The 21987-nt window shown below is 43.1% G+C and overlaps 1 protein-coding gene across 1 annotated transcript in view; it reads left to right on the top strand.

Annotated features, from left to right (window-relative positions):
• The window catches only part of man1a1 (mannosidase, alpha, class 1A, member 1), a 101932-nt gene extending 91904 nt beyond the window's left edge, over positions 1-10028 (top strand). Inside the window, exons 8-12 of the mRNA XM_028398423.1 lie at positions 1066-1181; positions 2466-2685; positions 4163-4335; positions 4543-4658; positions 7002-10028. Of these exons, the coding sequence (XP_028254224.1) occupies positions 1066-1181; positions 2466-2685; positions 4163-4335; positions 4543-4658; positions 7002-7128 (752 nt within the window). The 3' untranslated portion in view covers positions 7129-10028. The remainder of the gene's footprint in view (positions 1-1065; positions 1182-2465; positions 2686-4162; positions 4336-4542; positions 4659-7001) is intronic.
• Positions 10029-21987: the final 11959 nt, after the last annotated feature.

Genomic DNA, 21987 nt, shown 5'->3' with positions numbered 1-21987 from the left:
ATCCCATGCGCTGTTACAACGCTTGCCATTTAGCTGACACTCTCAACCAAGTTTCCATCCAGTGTGCATGGTGACATATTTAATTAGCACTGCTGAACAGAACCAGCACATCTGAAAAGAGAAAAAAGGAAACATGCGTTTGTACTCATCTTTTATCCAGAAACAAATTATGCAACAGTGATGGGAATGCAGCTGCTGAATAAATTATAAAGCAGAGATTGGCTTTAGCTCCTTTTTCCTGCTTTTATGTGTTGCTATTTATCCACACTGCTGTGATATTAACTTATGTGTTTATGCAGATAGAGTGTAGAAACACATCTTCTCCCATTGTTGTGGTGATGATCACAGAATATCTTTGCTGGATCCATCAGCCCTCAGTCCCTACTAGCATCTATAACCCTGTCACTGCTTCTAGTGGCGACTCAGCTTTTATCAAAGTTAGTGACTTAGAGTCCCATACCTGCCCATTTTTCTTGCTTCCAGACGGGACTCCGAGAGGGTTTTTGTCAAGAAGTGACACATTTCTGTTCAGCTTATTGGTCCACAGTATCAGTAAACACATTTTTTACACAGGCGTCCTCCTGTCCTTACTTTAAATCTTCTCTCCCCCCTCTGCCTGTTCTCTTTTCAGTATTCAAAGTTCATACTGATGTTGACCAGTCTTAGTGGCTGCTAAGCAACACAATTTAGTCCTTGTTAATGTCAGTCAGGTTCCTAGACTTGATCAAGTGTTCATCCTTCATATGCGCCAAATTCAATAAGTAGTACATCATTGTATTAACGTGTTTTTCTTCTATTTAAGAACGTGTTTTTGACAAATATTTTACGTCTACTCGCTCATGTTCTTGGTGTGGTGTGGCTATGCGGGCCTGTTCGAAGGCTCGGTACCGTTGAAAGATCACCGGCCTCCTCTCGCCTCACTTCAACATTATCACAGCTGACATTTAATCTGTGCACTCCACAAACAGGGCTGGACTCTGTTGATGACACATGCATATGGATGAGCCTTCACTGACAATCGGCAAGACCAATACAGAAATACATCCCCTTGTGTTTGTGTTGCAGATCACGTGTCTGTGGGTGGTCTGGGTGATAGTTTCTATGAGTATCTGCTCAAGGCCTGGCTGATGTCGGACAAGACTGACGAAGAAGGCAAGAAGATGTACTATGATGCCCTGCAGGTAACACTCACATATCATTCAGTCCATCGAATTGATTTAAGTGCCACAGTAGCTTATAATGTGAGTGAATGCCGGCAAAACATCATCAAACAACACGGGGATAGCATAAAGTGCACACACGATGCCATTAAAAGTGTTATAGGGCGTGGAGCAAGCCCCCAGAGGCTGCAGACGGAACTGCAGTCTTTGACACCATCTATCACAGGATGGATAAAAACCCCAGTTGTCTGAGTCACATCTAAAATGGGTCCTTTTTCTGGTTTTGGATACAGGAAATAAGCTTTTTTTAATACTACTGTTATCTTTTTAGATTATACACTGGAACTCATCCAAGTAAACAAAATCCAATTTCAGCAATTTTTTACGGTAAATGTAGTGAGCTGCTTGGCTGTGCGTCTGCACACAACAAATCAATGGGAACTGTTAATGCACTAATGCAGTACTGAAATAGAAATCCATGTCAACATAATGTAAATGTAACACTGGGCTGCGTTTCAGTTTCATTATCAGAATATGTGACAATCATGTAAACTGAGAATCTGTCATGTCGACAGCTCTGAGACAGTAAAACACAGGATCATGCTGTTTTATTTATGTTTCCGCAGGCTGCACAGTGAAGCGTCGTTCATAACCTTTTGTCGAATTTTACTCGCTTACAGTGGTGATTTGGAGATTTTGTCTCTCTGGTATTATAATCCTTAAGAGCCTGATACTGAGCAGATGGAAGGACAACAACACACATTTAAATATGAAAACAGATGAATCTACAGTAAGAACAGCTTCCTTAAGCCCAAAGGATTGACCACAGACACACACACACATGCAGACTGCCTCCCTCTGTTAAAACAAATTGTCAGCTTAAGTTGCGGTGACAGGCGACGGGTCTCAGCTGGAGGAAGCTGATTGTCCGTTTGTCTTTCCTTGAAACACGGGGCAGCACGTATATTACACTGAGGCTGAAAAAGACAGAATTAAATATGCAGGGATACTTTACCCATAATCCCCCACTGATCTTCCAGGATTATAGGAATTCTTGTTTTATTTGTCAAGGAGCGGCTGGGGAGAATAGAAGCAGCAGGACGCCTATTCAAGTAGGCGATGAGACGATAGCTTTAGTGTGCTCAAACTATATTTAGAGGGCTCACAATCCTTCACAACATGATCTCTGCAACACTTGTCAATGAGTATATCAACACAATGAATTAGTCTAATGGGGTCTTCATGGGTTTTCATCACGCGTACCCCACCATGGGGCGAATGGTAACAGGATCCCGTGTCTTTCAGGCCATAGAAACCAACCTGATGAGGAAGTCGAGCAGCGGCCTGACCTACATAGCGGAGTGGAAGGGCGGGCTGCTGGAGCATAAGATGGGTCACCTGACCTGCTTTGCTGGAGGCATGATCGCTCTTGGAGCTGACGGGGCACCCAGCGACAAGACGGGCCATCAGATGGAGCAGGCAGCGGAGATCGCCCGCACCTGTCACGAGTCTTACGTCAGGACCGGTAAATTTTTTTTGCAGCAGTTTTTTTGAATCATTCAAGGAAAGTTGAATCTAAGCAAACTTTGGCCATTGTTAACGTCTTCTATGGCAACATGGCTGCCAGCTCAGATAGATATTTAGGGCCCGAGCACAGAACAGTGTGAGAGCCCCATTGAAACCCTAGGGATTATTAGTATTTTCGTTTTTTTCCTGCTCAATGATCGCATTTTTGGAGGCCTCAACATGCCCCAAAACTCACCAAACTTGGTAGAAAAAGTCATTCCCCTAAAAAATTGAAATTTATTGAAATGCACATAGGCAAACAACTCTATAGCGCCCCCTAACGCGTAGCCCCTCTGCCTGGTATGACACAGGATTATGAAAATTGGCACACATATGTATCACCAAGACACACAAAAAGTCTCTTGGATCCCCCCTCCAAACCCAACAGGAAGTCCGCCATTTTGAAGTTTGCGCCATTTTTGCCTATTTGTGACCCTGCTTCAAAACTTTTCACGCCTCGCATACTTCATCCAATCGAGCTGAAATTCACTGTGTCCACTCAGGACACCATAGGGAATATTCGCATTCCAAAACTCTTTCAAAAGTGTTACGGCATGGCGGTGGCGTGGCCTCAAAGTTGACCATTCGCCATTTTATGCAGTACTACCCATATATTTCATGCAATGTTGACAAAACAATTACAGTACTGCTATGGACCCGAGTCTGAACAGATATATATGCTAAAAGGATGATACGGTCATAGCGCCGCCTACTGGCAGCAGGAAATTTCTCTTGTAAACATGCTATTGTTTTACGTCTCTGGAAATGAGAGGACAGGAGAGCAGAGGAGAGAGGACAGCACTGGCCCCACGGATCGCAAGGTGTGCGGGGGCCCGCAATGCTGCTTGCAGCTTGAATTAATTCTTGTATTTTACAGATGAGCCAAACATTCTCTGATTTTTTTTTTGATCATGTGACATCTAGTCGCAAATATGGTAATAATAAGAGTTTCAGAGAATCTGAACAGTTAGAAGTAAAATACTGAGACAGGAAGGATTCGGCATACATTTGTTCAGGTTTTCTAATAAAATTATATGTCAAATGATGCATTCAAGGACCATATGAAAGTTCCAAATCTGATGTGCACTGTTTTTTTGCATTTTCTTTTCTTCACCTTGGGTGGGCAGTGTGAGGGCTGACGGGGTTAAACAGTCTGAATAGTGTTTACTGTTATTTTTAATGTCTATTCTCAATCTTGGATGAAATAATTGGTTTTGTCCCGTCCCTCCTTTAAATCAAGTCCTCAAGTCATGTTGTGAGTCACCATGTTTTTAAATGCTCTTCTGCTGAAGCATTACCAGCAGCAGTTAAATAACATTATTCAGTAAACACTGACCTGAAGTTTGCTCTGCACCCACATACCATGTATATACATGTACATATAGCCTACATGCTGCTTCACACACATCACAACGTTTTTGTCTTCTCCTCTGTAGCTCTGAAGCTCGGTCCCGAGGCGTTCCGCTTCGACGGCGGTGTGGAGGCCATCGCCACCCGCCAGAATGAGAAATATTTCATCCTCCGTCCTGAAGTCATAGAGACCTACATGTACATGTGGAGGTTCACGCACGACCCCAAATACAGAGAGTGGGGCTGGGAGGCTGTGCAGGTAAAATGTTCCTCCATATTTGTGCTGTCATTTAACATTAGGACAGGATCTAGAAACAACAGAAGATAAGGAAGCCGACACAAGGTCAGTTCATTTAACTGGTTTTTATATTTAGCAGTAATCCGCCCTGAGCTTCTGCGATATTTTTAAGCACATAAAAAGCTTCGTTGATGTTGCCAATCACCTTCTTTTGTCTTTTTTGTTCAGGCCTTGGAGCAACACTGTAAAGTAGAAGGAGGATACAGCGGCGTCAGGGACGTCTACAGTTCAACTCCGAACCACGACGACGTTCAGCAGAGCTTCTACTTGGCTGAAACGCTCAAGTGAGACACGCACACCTTTTATGACCTCCTATGATTGTCCTGTCATTGCACATTATGGAGGGACTCAGCCCACTGAGGCCCCAAACCCTCTCACAAACACAAAGGACTCATCATGAATTCAGACCGATACTGGCATTACGCTAACTACCAGTGCAGGATGGGAAAACCATGCACTGAAATGAGATGAAGGGCAAATGATGTTTCAACTTGTGGGCATTTTGATGCTTTTATTAAACAGTAGGCTGTGTCTGCAGTGTGATACGGAACAATCAGCATCCGCTCCAGGTATTTCTTAGCACCAGCAGCGACCTGGGATGCAGTAAATCCAGTAACTCTTTGTGGTCTCAGCAGACAACAAAGCTCCGTGCAGCTTTGTTTACTGAATGACGGTCATGGACTGGTTCCATTTTTATTTTATGTTTAGAGAATAGAGGCTTTCAGATTTGTTCAGGACTTCTGTGGGGTTCTACATGATAGTTGGACTACTGTTGCTGGTTACCAGGAAAAAGACAATGTCCTATAGACAGATGAGACCAAAGTGGAGCTGTTTGGTCTCAATGATCATCAGCATGTCTGCTGGACACCAAACACAGCATGAAACCCCTCATACACACTGTCCAGCACGGTGGTGGAGGGATGATGGTTTGGCCACAGGACCTGGACACCTTGCAGTCACTGAGTGGACCATGAACTCCTCTGTATACCAGAGTGTTCTAGGACATGTGAGTCCATCTGTCCGACAGTTAAAGCTTGGTGTAAACTGAGGACAATGATCCAAATCTCAGCAGCTGATCTACATCAGAACGACTGAAAAGTAAAAGCACCAGACCTCAGCACAACTGAAATGCTGTCAGGACGTCGGACACTCAGAGTCTGTCTGTGACGACTTTATTTCCAAGTAAAAATGTTCCCACATGAAAATTGGAAACTAACGTGCACAAAATGTTTTTCCAATATTAAGGCTTTTAACACTGAGAGCGTCTCTGTTAAAATGGATGAAGAACAACACCACACGTCCCAACACGATACAGGCAGCTCCAGCTTCTCACCCTGATAGTCGCCCGATATTTTTACTCCACTGCCCTCGTGTGAGTGTGTAGCACTGGTGCTTTAAACGCACAGTGTGCACGGCTCTCTAACTGTTTAACATCACAAGGTTGGTGGTTCGATCCCCAGTCCCCCCACACCTGTGTGTTTTGAATCATTAACCCAAAAGTAAAACCTGGAAGATGAGGTGCGGGTCCTCCGCCTAATTGATATTCAGACATACATAAGCTAACCTGTAAGGCAGTAAAGGTTTAATAGCGGGCTAATAAAGTCGCCCCATTAGATTTAATGAAGCTGCTTTTTACACTGTAGATTGTTTCAGTCCATTAACCAGCTCAGCAGTGGACCTCGGTGATGTCATGGGTTCTGCTCAGTGGATTTATGATCACAGAGCAGAGCCTCCTCTTTGTCCACTCGTTGCTCCTAATTTATTGGCTTTGCTTCTATTGACATCACATCAAAAGTCGTCCGTCTCATATCGGGCTTTTCTTTATTGGCTGTAAAATGTGAAACAAGCGTCACTTCACCTCCTGATTACCACAAACAGGCAGTGAGAGATCAGCTTCCAGAGCCTTGAAGTGGTTTTTATCTTATCAAAATGTCTCATTAGCATCGTCTGACATTAAAGAGAGCAGAGGAAGTGACCGTCAGGACGCAGAGGGACGCAATAATCAACTCATCAGAGACAACACAGAGAACATCAATCCCATTTAGCAGCATATATAATCCTGCTAATGTCAGTGGTGGATCCTGGCACCATGTGCACCATGTGTCTTCATCCTGCTGCCAAGGCCTTCTATCACTCAGCGCAGACCAGCTCCTCTGCCCAGACCTGACTTTTCCTCACAGCTGTCCTCAAACTGCACAATAATAATAATATTTTAGGTCTGATGATGTTTCATCACTTCACAACCCGTCCTCCTCAGCCTCACATCTGGTTTATACATGTGTGTATGTTTTTTTGTCGGCAGTGCAGCTGATGGTGATGATTTGTGATGGAATGAAACACCTTCCTTCTGCTGTTAATGAAGGGTTAAAATTAGTTGCCATATTCCACTGACTTTATCATACAGATGATTCATGTTATGTGAATCATTTGTGGGCAGACCTTTTTCCTCGGCGTCTGTTGCCATGGTGACAGTGTTATCAGGGCTGTATTGATGATGGCTTTTCTAACTGAACCGGTTCAGATCAGCTGTTCTGAAAACTCGAACTCAGAGTTCACATTAAACCCAGACTTTGTTGAACCCCCTCCATGAATCAGGTTTGATCCCTAACTCTGTTCTGTGTCCTCAGGTACCTCTACCTGCTCTTCTCTGATGATGACCACCTACCGTTCGATCACTGGATCTTCAACACAGAGGCTCACCCTCTGCCCGTCATCAAGAAGGACAAAACGGACAGACCCAACGAGGTGGAGTAGGAGGGACCTGCCACAGCCCCCGATCCTGTGTATCTGAGCCTCCAAGCTGAAACACTTTAGCCAATCGGAGCCTCCGATTGATCGGATTTCTCTTCTTTTTTTTTTGTAACAACATCTGTTGTAGATTCCAGTTTTGACCTGCTGGATAACATGACGGCTCAGGCAATGCAGTGATAATCAGCAGGAGCTTTCACGTTATTCATCAGGGGCGATAAAGGCCCAGAAGTCTGTCTGGGATCTGGTGTCGGGCCTGAGGATCACAAGTCTGACTCGCTGGAGCCAAGGGGACGCTCCGTTCACTTCACATGCGTCGTCTCCTCCTCCTTTAAACAGGAACCTGTTTTCTTGCTTCCACGGTGTCGCTGGGAGGTTGCTTTTCTAATTTCAAAAACAAAAAACCCCAGCCTCCCTCTACACACACACACACCTTCCTCCCTTGCTTCACCTGACCGTGGTGGGTGACCCGGGACAAGCAACCGCACCAGCTCCGTACCTGCCAGTCAAATCCCCCTCACACACACACATCTGTCCTCCTTATCTGCATCTGTGACAACCGCCTTGTGGATTTACGTCTCATGTTTGAGCCGGGGTTCGACCAGCTGATGGCCGAGTCAGGTTTGCCCCAGAGATTTTTTTTTTTTTTTTGCTAGCTCGGAGGAAGCACTTTGGACCAAAAACAGAGCTAAATCTAAGGTTTGACCTCACGTTTTGAAAGCTAGCTCAGAATAAACTTCAACATCTGACGGCGTCATCAGCAGTCGAACCCTCCTCCTTCACCGCAGTGTTGCTTCTTCTTCCGTCCCCTCATGTACAATGTAGGGCAGGCTGCAGGAGCTTCTCTCCTCTATGAGGAGACGCAGACACACACAAGAAGCCATACACAGCTTTACCGATCGCTTGTTCATTTATTTTGTGTTTTCTTTCCTCCTGATGCCACACCGTAGCCCAGTTTAGTCCTGATCTAGTGCCTTCACTGTCAAGGAGGGAGAAGCAGCTCACACAACAATTTCAGCTTTAAGTCTCCCTCTACCTTAGGCCACAAACGTATCAATCAAAGTCTACTTTAATATTTGGCTTTAGATCTCAAGAAGAAGTGGTGATATTTTATATTTCAGGGCTCAGGCGTCAGATATTTCCTTGAGTGCACTGACATCTAGTGGTGGGGAAGCGTCATTACAGTGCACATGGATCAAACGACTGCAGCCTGAGTCACAAATATTCATAGAAAATGGAAAGTAAAACAAAAAGGGGAGAGTCGAGTTCATTTCTTTCTCTTTTTACCCGGTCGTCACATCAGAGCTTCTTTTTTTGACACTATTTTGTAAAGGACCAATTCACTCTTTATTCAAAAGCTGAAACGAGACACCGCTCATCAAGGACACAAAAACACACGTTATTGTGTTTCTGCTGCACGTAGTCTTATTATTTGTTTTGTCTTTTCTTTTCAAAAGTAAAAACCAAAAACAACCTTCGCGTCTGCCAACATATCATTCAGTCGAGTCTCCGAGCTGTGACGAACCCCCGTTTTCTATATCACTGTACAGACAACGACGGCGTCTACGCGCTTAGTTAGTCCAGAGTGGCGTTTCGTTATCCACGTGGCGATTAATACTGTAGATGATTTGTGTTAATTTATTCTGTAGTAGCGAACGTAGGGGCTGGGGGAGGTCAGTCAGGAGCCGACCCCAAGGTGGCACTGTGTGACTTTAATGGGATAGAGGCTGTAACCTGGGGGAGCCTATGGGAGGGCAGGTATCTGTATGAATGTACCATCCAATGTGAAGTGAAGAATATTTTTTAAATATGCATTTTTGTTTTGTGTTTTATTTGTACTTTTTTTCTGGGGAAAGCACAAACTGATGAGGTATATGTGTGTGAGTAGGAAATGATCCAAATCTGGCCACATGAAGCGCAGACACTTTTTTTTGATCATCAGTTTTCTAGATTAATCAACGAATTGTTTGTCGTCGTCTGCATACATACGTATGTTTTGTCCCAAAAATATGTAGTGTGTTAGTTTATTTATATATTGTGTAATACAGTAACATTTGATTGCCCCCGTGCATCAGTTGTTGTCTCAGGTACTTGTATCGACCACAACAGCTAATTCGGAACTGCATTTCAAAAACTGATGCTGCCTAGATTTGAATTCTGATACAAATTCTTGATTTTGTTTTGAGAGATATATAAAAAATTTGTTAATGTAGGTGTATTTTTTGTACAGAAAATTCTATAACAAAAAGTTAATGGTGGGTTATAATGGGGATTTTTAAAACATGCAGACTTTTATTTTGAAAGCGGTTTTATTGGAAGCGCCGTTACGTGGTGTTAAAGCCGTACAACTTTCAGCTCATGTGGACACTGATCTGGTCATTTCATTACCTGAACATTAGAGGAGTTGTTGTAGAATGTATCGATCGATCTCTGCGATCTCTCTCTTTCATGCTTTTATTTTGGTGATTTTTTTTTTCTGAATATTGTTTTGCGTTCCAATGCCTTTTTACATTACAGGAAAAACGCATTGCGTTAAAAGGCACCACCCTCAAATATTTTTCACGCTCTACTTCTGTTGGTGCTTGACCACTAAAACATGACCTGTATGAAAATAGGCGACATTTTCCTCTGTGTGAAACCAACCTCAGAAATGTATCTGTACAAATTGTTGCTGATAATCATTCCATTGCACATAGTTTACCTTGCATTTATATGCAATACTTTCATTTGTGGGGAAATTTTGTTGTGTTAATAGTAATATTATTATTGAAAAATGTAAATATTCCATTCTGGCAGATGAGCCGTTTGACATTTATATATATATATAAAAAAATCTTCTGAGCTTATGGATTCAAATGATATTAATGAGCAGACTTTTTAATAAACTATATTTGTTACACTTCTATTGTGAATAAAAAAATCTTTTATTACATGGTGTTGTTCCTTTCAGCTGCAGGTTATCAGTGGTTTCCTATAGTCAAAGTCCAGCTTGGGGAGCAGGATGGACGGGTTAGCTTTAGCTTAGCATGAACATTTTGTCATTACAACGCGTGTCCTCTCCAGAATCCTGGTGCTGCTGGTCTTCTGTCCATCCTGCCCTCCAATGTCTGCTCCCTAGACAATAAACTGGACGCCAGCAGACAGCGAGGTGGGCCTCTGCTTTTCCATACTTCCCTTTTGTTGTACTCACAATTACCCACAATGCAAGCGGCTTGAATGTAGTCATAGCAGCGCTGTGAGAAAAACCAATAAGATGATGTCATGGCACAATATAAAGATTTTAATATAGACTCTGCTAAAGTAGGTGTGCCTTACTGAAACCCTTCCATTAAAAGCTAATCCATGTTAGCTTCCTTAAGAAGCTAAGACGTGTTAGCCCACATTAGCGATAGCTAGCCAGCAGGACCTATTCTTTGAAGTGTGCATCATATGTCTGAGCTTTATGCTAGTAAGAGACCAGCTAGGCCTTTGCTGTAAAGTTAGGATGCTAAGTGACAGTGACATTATTTTGTCATATGTATAAAGTGTATTGAGTCTCATGTGTTGCTAGCAATTTAGTTAGCTAGCTGAAAAGCACTGGGACCATTAAACATGTTCAATACTAAGACCCCAAGATCGGACTGGAAAAACCACGTCAGAGCCTGCAGACCTCACTGAGCTGTTTCAGCAGCTTCTCTGGTGGATCAGACCACACGAGTCCACCTTCATTCCCCACATGCATCAGTGCGTCTTGGACACCTATGACCTCTTTTTCTTCCTTGGACCAGGAAGAGTTTGAGAGCTGCTCTGACCCATCTAGACCTCACAGTTGGGCCTTTGTCACTCACATCCTCCTGCTGCCCTATTTCTAACATCAACTGTGAGGACAAAATGTTCACTTGCTGCCTGATCTACCCCCACTCACTGACAGTTTCTATGGTAACCAGACAATCAGTGAGAGTCACTTCACCTGTCATATGAGCCTAGCCAATAGTTTTAGTAAATGTAGCCTTCAGAATGAACATCAACCTTTAATTTAGCCTTAATGTAATATGAATAAAAACAGAGCTCTGCAACATAACCTCCAGCAGCCACTAATATGCATGGTTCTGCTCAGACTGTCAGAAACAGACTCCATGAGGGTGGTATGAGGGCCCCATGTGAGCAGGTTCACACTGAGCAACCGCTGCCTCATCAGGAGCATGCCCAGGCGTTGTAGGGAGGTCATACAGGCACGTGAAGGCCACACACACCACTGAGCCTCATTCTGACTTGGCTCGAGGAACTTCCACTCCAGTTGGATCAGCCTGTGATGTGATTTTCCACTTTTATTTTGAGGATATTTCCAAATCCAGACCTCCGTGGGTTAATAATTTTAATGAACAAAGATTTTCAACTGGAGGATTTCATTCATTGAGATCTAGGAGGTGTTATTTTAGTGTTCCCTTTATTTTTTTTGAGCAGTGTATAAGCACTGTGGGATGTGACTGTATTTCATCTGACTTGAGTGTGCAGCATGGACATCTGAGCACCACCAGAGGGCAGCATAGGGCCATGGGAAAACCCTGACTTTTCCTTGGTAGCATCACTATATACATATTTTTTCATGTTTTTTCTGCCTTAAATATGAAGTAGAAATGCTCATATTCTAGCATGAGTCTCATCTCTGTAGCCCTCTGTCTGTACAAACCTCACCCCTGGCAACATTTCCACTTAAGCCTGATGGTGACTAAAAGCCCAGAAAAGTCTGGGCTGCTCAGCATCCATTACTGAATGCACAAAGGTAGCCGGTCCAGAGGACGTAAAAGGGGTGAGTCGCGTGTGTTTTGACTTGTTATTGTACAGTAACCTTACCTCAAAGCGCTGAGAGAGACTGGCGACCCGTCCCGGGCGAACCCCCCTGGCCCAGGCTGTTTCAGCACCACGGACAGAGACGGTTTCAGCTCTCAGAGCTGTGCTTGCACCTCGCATTACATTCAGCTGCAGGTCTGCATAACCTCATTGGTTGCCATGGATACGGCAAAAGCAAAAAGCTCTTGACCCTGAAGTTTCCTTTCACTGCAGTGCATTATTCAGAAGAGCCCTGCTGTTCTCTACAGCAGAGGATCGCTTCTGTACAGGTTATAGTTTCATCACCAATACAGCTTCTCTGCTGTTACACAAAGGAGCAAGTCTTCATTAATCAAATCAAAATTCTGTGTTTCTGTCAGTATGGGGAGCTGTGTGGACATTAATGAGGAAAAAATGAATTTCAATGATTTTAGCAAATGGCTGCAATATAACAAAGTGAAACATTTAAGGGGGTCTGAATACTTCCTGCACCCACTGTATATTAATAAAAGCCATGGTTTTTGAAAGTTAATAATAGTCTTACTATGACTCAACTTACTCATCAATCATCTACTAAAATCAAACCTTTTTTTACAAATAAAATTATTATAAAAATATTTAAAAAAATGAATGAAATGATTAATTATACAAATAAATGTAAAAATTAAAATTATGAATGATTCATTAAAAAGCCTGCAATTCATTTGAGTATTTATTTTTAAATTGATTGACAGATTTTTTTTTTTGTAACTTTGACTTGACAGCAACAGGAAATGACAGCGGGGTGCACCCTGGACAGAAGTCCATCACAGGGCGACACACACAGATAAACAACCCTTCACACTCACACCTATGGGCAGTTTAGGACGTCTTTAGAATGTGGGAGGAAGCCGGAGCACCCGGAGAAACTCCGCACACTCGAATCGAACCAGGAACCTTCTGCTGTGAGGCAGCAGTGCTAGTGCTGTTCTAATATTCTAATGATCACCCCACCTCTTTCCTGACTGCTTGATAAGAGTTGAGCTTTACTGGCTGAAGAGCATTATAATATGAGGAAAAGCAGCTGTTTTTCATCAGCTGGCCTCACTCACCTGTCTGCTCTACCTACAGAGCAGCGGTGGACTCAAATTAAATAAACAGCTTTCATTTAGCAGGAGGAGATTACGGAGGACACAGCTGCACCCTAAAAAATCCCTAGTTCAAAAGTGTGTGTGTCTGTCTGTGTGTGTGCACTCAGAGTAAATCTGTGGAGCCACAATAACCATGAAGGAGGAACTGTTTTTCCTCTTTTATTGAACCACACAGACGAGATAGACTTGGTTTTTTATTTTCCTGGTGTTTCAGCTTTTTACTGGCCCGTAATTCTCTTATTGAAAAAGTTTTTCCCCTTTTCTTGTAAACAATTTGACAGATGACTCACACTCATCATATTATTGTGCTGTATATGAACGGTATGCACACTCTGTGCGGTTAATCCTTTCACAAGTACGGAGCTCTGTCTATGATTTGATTTCCGTGTGACATTTTTATCATAGAAAATTCAGTTATTTCACTTCAGCTGTGCTCTAGTTTACTTTACTCTCCTCCAATCAGAACTTTCTTTTTCTCCATAATATAGTTCACAAACCAGCAGATATGGCACAGCGCTCAGTGGTTCCAGCCAGCAAGCAGCAGACGTGTCGAATTAATTTTAGAAAAGGGGGATAAACCCTCTGAAAACAGCAGCGCTGTGTGATCTCTGCAGATCCACATTAAAGATGCATGAAAGGGAAGTAGCAGCAGCAGCAGTGAATTTACTGTTCAGGAGCCAAACACAGAGCTGAACGGAGGGTGAGGAGAAAACCTCAGAGCTGGCTGCGAGAGAAGGGTGTCACTACACCTGTGAGGTAGTGTCAAATGGTAGCTCCTAGAGCTGAGACACGCAGCAAACAGAAGGTTCCGGACACGCTGCAGTTCCAAACACGGCCACAAGGGACTGAATCGAAACGTAAAGGGATCACCATAGACGTCAATGTCAAAAATAGCATTACCACCCTGAGTGTCATATGGGTCATTGTTGCTCACTGCAACCTGTTTTTAATGCCTAACCCCAACCATGAGTTCATATTTATATAAAAAAAAACAAGATGTAAGTGATGGTCATGAAGCACCTCCGGTCTGCGATGGTGCACTCCTATACAGAAAGTGTCACCCATTCAAACACGGGTCTGTAAGACATAGTAGATGAGGTGCATTATGGGATGATGTAATGTTGGCACTCTGGACTCTGAATCCAGTGATCTGATTTCAAGTCTCAGTGGAAACTACAAGCAATTTCTCTCTAGTATAAAAAAAAATATATTTTTGATTCTGATGGTGGGTGAGTAGAGGTATGTAATGCTTTGGCTTGCCAACAGTTATGTGGATGTTGCTACAGTTCGGCAAAGCGGGTAGGGGGTCAATAAAACGTTGTGCTTCCCTTCCAAAAGAAGGGTGGCAGCTGACGGTATCTGCTCCTGTGGGTACTGTCATCCAAGGCGCCCAAATGCTACCTTTAGCTTTAGATGTGACCCTCACACCTCAACCATGTACTGTATGGCCCCGTTCACACTGGAGAAAGTCCATCCAGCTAGACAAGGATTGAATTCGAATAGCCTTTAAACTGGTTCAGACCTATTTTCAAATCTGAGAGGTGGATTGAACTCAATCCTGATATATCTGGATTTGCATTGTTCAGACTCAGAAAAAAACTATCCAGCTTTAACCAGATATGGAATCCAGCTCTAGCCGGATTGAGCCGGGTCTAGCCGGGTCTATTATGTGATGCAGTTGGACTGAGCCCACCCCGTGTCTTCCTGTCTCTACCTTATAATCAACAGAAACCACGAGCAGCTCAGCGTTCAGTCTTTGAATAACTATCAGCAGGTCTTGGCCTCCACGCTGTTTTACAGTGTATATTTTTTCCTCATGTGGACTCTTGCTTTTGCCAGATTATGATCCGTTTCAGAGCTTATTTATTGCATAACCATTGTCTTTGGTATATCTGTGGCACAGTGAAGCGCAGAGATGATAAATCCTGATATGCATTACCACATTAGATTCAGGTTTGTTTTTTCTATGTGTGTGGATTAACATATTTCCATCATCATCATTATCAAGTTAGAATTAATATGAAGGCCATTTATTCCTTTACCATTCCTGGTAGTCGTAATATAATCCCATAACAATACCAGTATGTATATATTATTAATATTCAGATTCATTTTCTGTTGATGTAATAATGTGTTTTAAGCTCACTCACACAGAGACAATGACGCACACGCCATCATACACAATAATAGCGCACCACTTACATCACCAGCCCACATACAACCAGGGTGCAGCCAAATGAAAGTCTATCTGCCGAAGACAGGACAAAAACAATACACACATGTATTTACTGTTATTTATACCAGAGTTTCTATATCGGATAGTTTGGATCAATATGGATGTATATGGACGATGTATATGGACAAGCAAGCTGTTTATAGTAATGACAACACTATTGTCAGCTGAAAATTAGCCTATAGCTGCATATAGCCTGTGCAGGTCCTGGCAGAGCGCTCTGCAGTGAAGGCATCTGAGCCTGCCTCGGTGAGGGGTCTTGAGTCCTCTGGTGGATGGTGGAGACGGGGTGGTGGTGGGTTAATGAGATGGTAGGTTGTGTTACTATGATTGGATGAATGAAAGACAGAAGAGGCGGGAGTAAACGGACACGATGGAAATCACTTCTGAGCCTATCCAGCAGATCAGAGCGGTATTCTGCAGGAAAGCACAGTTCAGGAGGTAGCCTCTAAAAAGTGAGTCAATTCCCATTTCAATCAGGAGAGACTAGATGTTCGGATGGGAAAGAATTTATTGAAATACAGTGAATGAATGAATTAAATGTGCTTTGGCGTTCTAGACCCCGATGCGATGACCGACATCCAAAGGGGGAAAGGACAGGAGATGAGGCCGCTTAGGCAGGAATCCCCCCGGGTCTAGTGGCGGCGGTGGTGAAGGAGCAGAAGAGCAGGGGATGAGAGGCCTTGTCCTGATGAGGAACTGGTGGAGCTTGGGGTGGAGGAGGGTTGCCGAGATCGATCCGAAAGACAGCTGGAGAGGAGACGGGGAGATTTTTAAATGAATTGCTGAGCGGTGATTGGGCAGGAGAGGAGCGAGGGAGTTGCTCTCTATTACCCAGCTGATTAGGTGAGAGGCAGAAAAAGAGAAAAGGGGCGAGGGAGCAGGCGGGACAGGAGTGAGGAGGACGAGAGGGAAGCGGTTGGAGGGAAGTGATGAAAGAGTGGAAATAGTCTTCCTGATTGAACTTGCACTAAGAGCTTCATTGACTGCTATGGTAATAGACACATTTAGAGAGAGATATTATAGCCTATGGAAAGGTTTCCTCTTCAGACAACTATGCGTAATTATGGGCATAATGCTTTGAGTGAAGCAGTAAGCAGTCTGGTGAGCGCTAACATCAGAGTGTGGGCACTAAGGCCAATAAAGCTTATTAAAGGCAGGTGGGAAGATGGGAGAGCAGAGGGTTAAACGTGAGAATGACCAAAAAAGTGCCCAACATAGTGTTTTTGCTAGTTTGTATCGCTGTCTGAATGCGTAGTCAAAAGCATTAAACCCCATATAGTGCATTCAATGTATCACACAATGCATCACTAAACGGTGTGATTGGCAGTGCAGAGAAAATACTGTAGACGAGTAGTGTCTGAAAGTGTGACTATGGTGACCAGGCACAGAATTCCAAGAGTCACAAGACACTAATCCATCTGTATAGTCCCCATAACAGAATGTTGAACAATGTATGCACCAATCACTAAGGCAAATTCCTAGTAATGTGAAACCTTTTCTCTTACAAGGCAATAAACATGATTCTGATTCGGATCAGACGGACAAAAAAGAAACAACTGTCAGGTTCTTCGTTAAATGACTTTAGCTGGACTTTGATTGAACCCACCGACTACTAAACAAGCTACTGTTTTGTTTAAAGTCTCCTGGGTCCTGTCAGCTTACACTTCATATATTGGTTGTATGTTTCTTTTTAATCCAGTATTCATCATTACGAATTTATGAATACTTTGATTCACTTCATGTGATTGACTTAGCATTCAGTTCGTTTCACTGCATAATTGCACATCTCAACACTCATTCACAACCTCTTCCTGCCATTGAACCTGTCAGAAGTTCACTAATGTGCCAACCACAGTCCCACTCACATCCTCCTCCATTATCCTGTCAGCATGAGATGCATTTTTATACGCTTGAAGCAGGTTCTTTAGGACTAGAAAGGCTTTATTTTAAGAGATTTAATAGCTGGTTCCCTCAAACGCATTCTTATTATAAGGCCTGAAACCCATCCATCCATCCAGCCATCCATCCATCCATCCATGCATCCATGCATCCATGCATCCATCAATCCATCAATCCATCAATCCATCAATCCATCCATCCATGCATCCATCAATCCATCCATCCATCCATCCATGCATCCATGCATCCATCAATACTTCTTCCAGCTCCTCCAGGGGGGGAATCCCGAGGCGTTCCCTGGTCAGCCCAAAGACATAGTCTTTCCACTGCGCCCTGGGTGTCTCTCCGGGGTCTCCTCCCAGTGGGACATGCTCGGAACACCTCCTCAAAGGAGGCGTCCAAGAGCCACACTGTACATTCATACTGGTTCATTCATTTCAAGTCATGCTCTTTACTATGGAAAGGTTTTTATACATTAGTAAATATGCTTCTTCTTCTTTAGATACACCTCAGGGATTTAAATGCTGTCTAGGTGTTTAGATATTTATGATATATTTCAATTTCATCTTTGATTTCTATTTGTCTGTAACAAAAATAATTTCCCTCTCTTCTCTGGGATAAATAAAGGAATTCTGATTCTGATTCTGATCTCAACCCCGCAGAGCTGCTGTTCACTTCCTGAAGACAAGACTGAAGACAGCAAGAGCCAGAGACGAGCAGCAGCTCAAAGCAGCTGCAGTAAAGGCCTGCAAAGCATTTTAATGGGGGAAACTCAGCATTTAGTCACGCCCATGGGTTCCAGTCTTCAGACAGTCATTGACTGCAAAAGGATTAAAGATAATCCTCATGTTTGTAGTTTTTTACATTATATAAGAGCCACCACTGTGTGTGTGTGTATTGAAATGGCTCTATTGAGACAAAACTTAAAATACTCTGATTTAAAACTTGACTTCCTGCTCTAATGTGTTTCATTTGTGTCTTGTTACCTTGTGTATTGAAGTCTTGTGATCTCCTTTGTCTTTGTCAGTTAGTCTTAAAAGTTGATTTCTGGTCAACCTTTTAGGATCTTTTGTTTGTACTTTGTATATGTCTCAGTTCCTCTGACTTTCTGTTAGGAAGTCTTGTTTTTTTTTTTAACTTTTTGGACCTTTTCCCAAGGGCGTAGACTTCCTTTTGACATTGGTGGGCACAGCCAATAATGGTCGCATGTGTCACGGTAGGATCAGGGCTTGATATAGCCCATTTAGAATGGGACAGGAGGTAGGTCGCCAGAAAAGAATGGAATTTAACCCTATCTGAACCCAATGAGAATCTTTGTTTTTTTTCTTGAAGGGGATCAAATTAGTAAACAATTTAGTAATCGCTGGACATTGGTAGGGACGCGGCACCTCCATCCATGCTAAAACTGCACCCTTGCCTTTTTCAGCTTTAACCTAATTTTTGAGCTTTAACTTAATTAAAGGACCCAAACCGTACCATCTGACATAATACTGTCAGCCCCATTGAATGCATCCTGATAACCTAAGAAAAAAACAGAACTTTAGCTACAATGATTTAAGAACAGCGAACAAGTCACGTGTACATACGAAAATAATGTCTTTGAAAAAAAGGAATAAAAATAACATGCGACTTTAGCTGCCATGTAGCTGGATGTTAAATCAGTACAGGTGACATCTCTAAGCTGTGAATACTGCACAGTCTCCATCTAGTAAAGATGGAGCAAAAGACCTGAGCCTATGTGGATTTACTCCACAGCATACTCCGTAAGCTGGCAGGGGAGCAGAGGGATGACAGCGGTGACACTGTGCCTTTGAATACATTTCCATACACATCCACAAGCACATGTACAAGTGCTGAATCCCTGAACAGGCCCTGCATCCATATGCATGCTTGTTTGGCATTCTCTGTTATCGAGGGAAGTGTCAGTGAAGTTCCTCATGGGATGCCTCTGTGGAGAGAAAGAACAAAAGGTAGAACAGCTAGAAAAGCTGGACCCACTTTGCCTCTCCCACTGGTGAAGGGCAATTTTATTATTTATCATTTTATCTGACTGTAAAATGTATTTTAATGTTATCTTTAGGCCTATGATGAGATGAGAACATCCATTTTTGGTTAGGTTCATGTAGCACATTTTCACCAGTAGGTAGGACAGCCATTGTACCAGTCTGTTGTGGTGAAGAAGCTGAGCCGAAAGGCGAAGCTCTCGAGTTACCGGATAATACCGTGAATACAAGCGGCCGAAATGAGTTTCCTTCAAAGGGTGGCTGGGCGCTCCCTTAGAGATGAGGTGAGGAGCTCGGTCACCCGGGAGGAGCTCGGAGTAGAGCCGCTGCTCCTCCACATCGATTGGAGTCAGTTGAGGTGGCTTGGGCATCTGTTTCGGATGCCTCCTGGACGCCTCTCTGGGGGAGGTGTTCTGGGAATGCCCCACCAGGAGGAGAACCCAGGGAAGACCCAGGACACGGTGGAGAGTCTATGTTGGAGGAGCTGGAAGAAGTGTCTGGTGAGAGGGAGGTCTGGGTGTCTCTTCTTAGACTGCTGCCACCGCAACCCGGCCCCAGATAAGTGGTTGAAGATGGATGGATCTAACAGCGGTATACATGTAACATATGTTGTATCACTTTTAGCTTGGTAGTCATCGTCAAAGCTGTCCTAATGCTAGCTAGGAAGTGTGAAGATGCTACAAGATTTTCATGTTTTAGTTTTTAGGACTTTGTTTTCCAGCACCTTGGGCCACTGCTTGTGTTCCTCTGTGTTTGATGTGGGGTCTCCACCTCTGTGGTTCATTCTGCACCTACTTACCACCTTTTTGAAAGTTTAGCATTGTTTTTCTGCAGGTTTACTGCCTGTTCTTGACTTCAGCATCTCTGTTCCTGCTTGTTCTGTCTCAGTGTTTGCTTCCTGCCAGAGTAGCCATAAGCATTATAATTGAAAATCCTTCATCTATAGTTGTCTTTTAGGAATAAAGGCCGTGAGTTTACAAGAATAGAGAAAACATTCTGCTAGGTCTCAGTAAGTAATATCACCTGAGATTCAAAGTACTTCTTACAGAAAGGTCAATCACACCGTGGTGGAAAATTAAATTTATTTCTAACCAGTCAGGAACTCTTAGGAGTTCAGATCCATTTCCTGGTAATTACCTTTTTACTGCCTGCCATATTTTTCTTTGCTTTATGTTTCACAGATGTATAACACTAAAATTAAAATGTCTGCTGGACACCAAACACAGCATGAAACACCTCATACACACTGTCAAGCACGGTGGTGGAGGGATGATGGTTTGGCCACAGGACCTGGACACCTTGCAGTCATTGAGTGGACCATGAACTCCTCTGTACACCAGAGTGTTCTAGAGACATGTGAGGACATCTGTCTGACGGTTAAAGCTTGGTGTAAACTGAGGACAATGATCCAAATCACAGCAGCTGATCTACATCAGAATGACTGAAAAGTAAAAGAAACAAGGTTTTGGAATGGACCAGTCAAGGTCCAGACCTCAACATGATTGAAATGTCAGGACCTTAAGAGGTCTGTGTATAGGTGAATGTTCAAAAACCTCATTGAACTGAATCAATGTTGTGAGAGTCTGATAAAGTCATACAGGAAACCATTACTTCAACCTGTGGCTGCTAAAGGTGGATCTACGACACTGAATCATGGAGGTACTTTTGAACATGTAAGCCATCTTCCCGTTTTTAACTGTGTGACTGATCTGATACTGTTTCCTGTGTAAACCGCTTGCTAACCTGTAGAGTTATGATTCCATTTGATCATTTTGCCCTCCAGTGTTAACGCTGCTCGCTGTATATTTCTGTGAGCAGAGAGGAGATTAGATTGTTGTGGTTATTATATACTGTCAGCTTTATTACTTTTTAGGTGAGCCGGCGGGGGCCTCTCCTAATTGGATTGTGGTTAGCCTGTATTCCCTCTGCATGAGGAAGCTCAAACCTATAAAATATTCCAATTATTAAGCTTGAAGAAGTGAAGCGGAATGTGTGCGTCTCGGTCTTTATATCCTCTAAAAATAGAAACACAGATGGAGGACAAACAAATGTGTGTGTGCAAAATCCCCAGAACACAATAGAGAACAATAGGGAGCAGTCCATCATTTTGTTGCACCAGATGAAATCCATACTCCCACAGCTCTCCCTATTTTCCCAAAAATACTGGGATACCCAAACACAAACACAACACTCCGTGCACACATCCATAATAAATCTTCATTAGCCGTGCTTTGCTACGTCTAAAAAAAAGCTGATCTCCAGAAACAGATTGAGCCTGTTACAGCTGAGCCAGCGTGTCCTTCTTCATTACTCATTAAGAGCATGTTAAACGAGGATGCGTCCCATTTACAAACCATCACAATCAACAGTTATCGCTTTTGATTCACAGGCTGACATCGGACACTCATTCGTAGCCAGGAAATACGTATGTGAAAGCAGCAGGAGGAAGCCTGCAGTAGACCTGTCTGTAATATTAATAATGAGGCAGCTGAATATTAATGAGCAGGGCTGATGTTAATGACAGTTAATGACCAATTTTTAAACCAATTTTTTGTTTGCTCTTCATCGTTCTTTTCACTTTTTAAAAAGTGGAATTTGATGCCATTTCTTGGCCGTAGGTCAAAGTCATTGGAACCTTCAGCGATATGTTCATAACATTGCTTAAATACTACATTTTGAAATGCAAAGTGGCAACACTGTCTTCCTGAGGATCAGAGCACCTGGTAAATTTCAGGGTTATAGAAGTGTGAAACCGCATTTGGCACAATTTGGCCATTTGGACAGTCCA

The sequence above is a fragment of the Parambassis ranga genome, unplaced genomic scaffold (assembly GCF_900634625.1).
Source record: "Parambassis ranga unplaced genomic scaffold, fParRan2.1 scaffold_21_arrow_ctg1, whole genome shotgun sequence".
Lineage (NCBI taxonomy): Eukaryota > Metazoa > Chordata > Actinopteri > Ambassidae > Parambassis > Parambassis ranga.
Note: the sequence above shows the minus strand (reverse complement) of the source record. Positions and strands in the feature narration are given on the sequence as shown.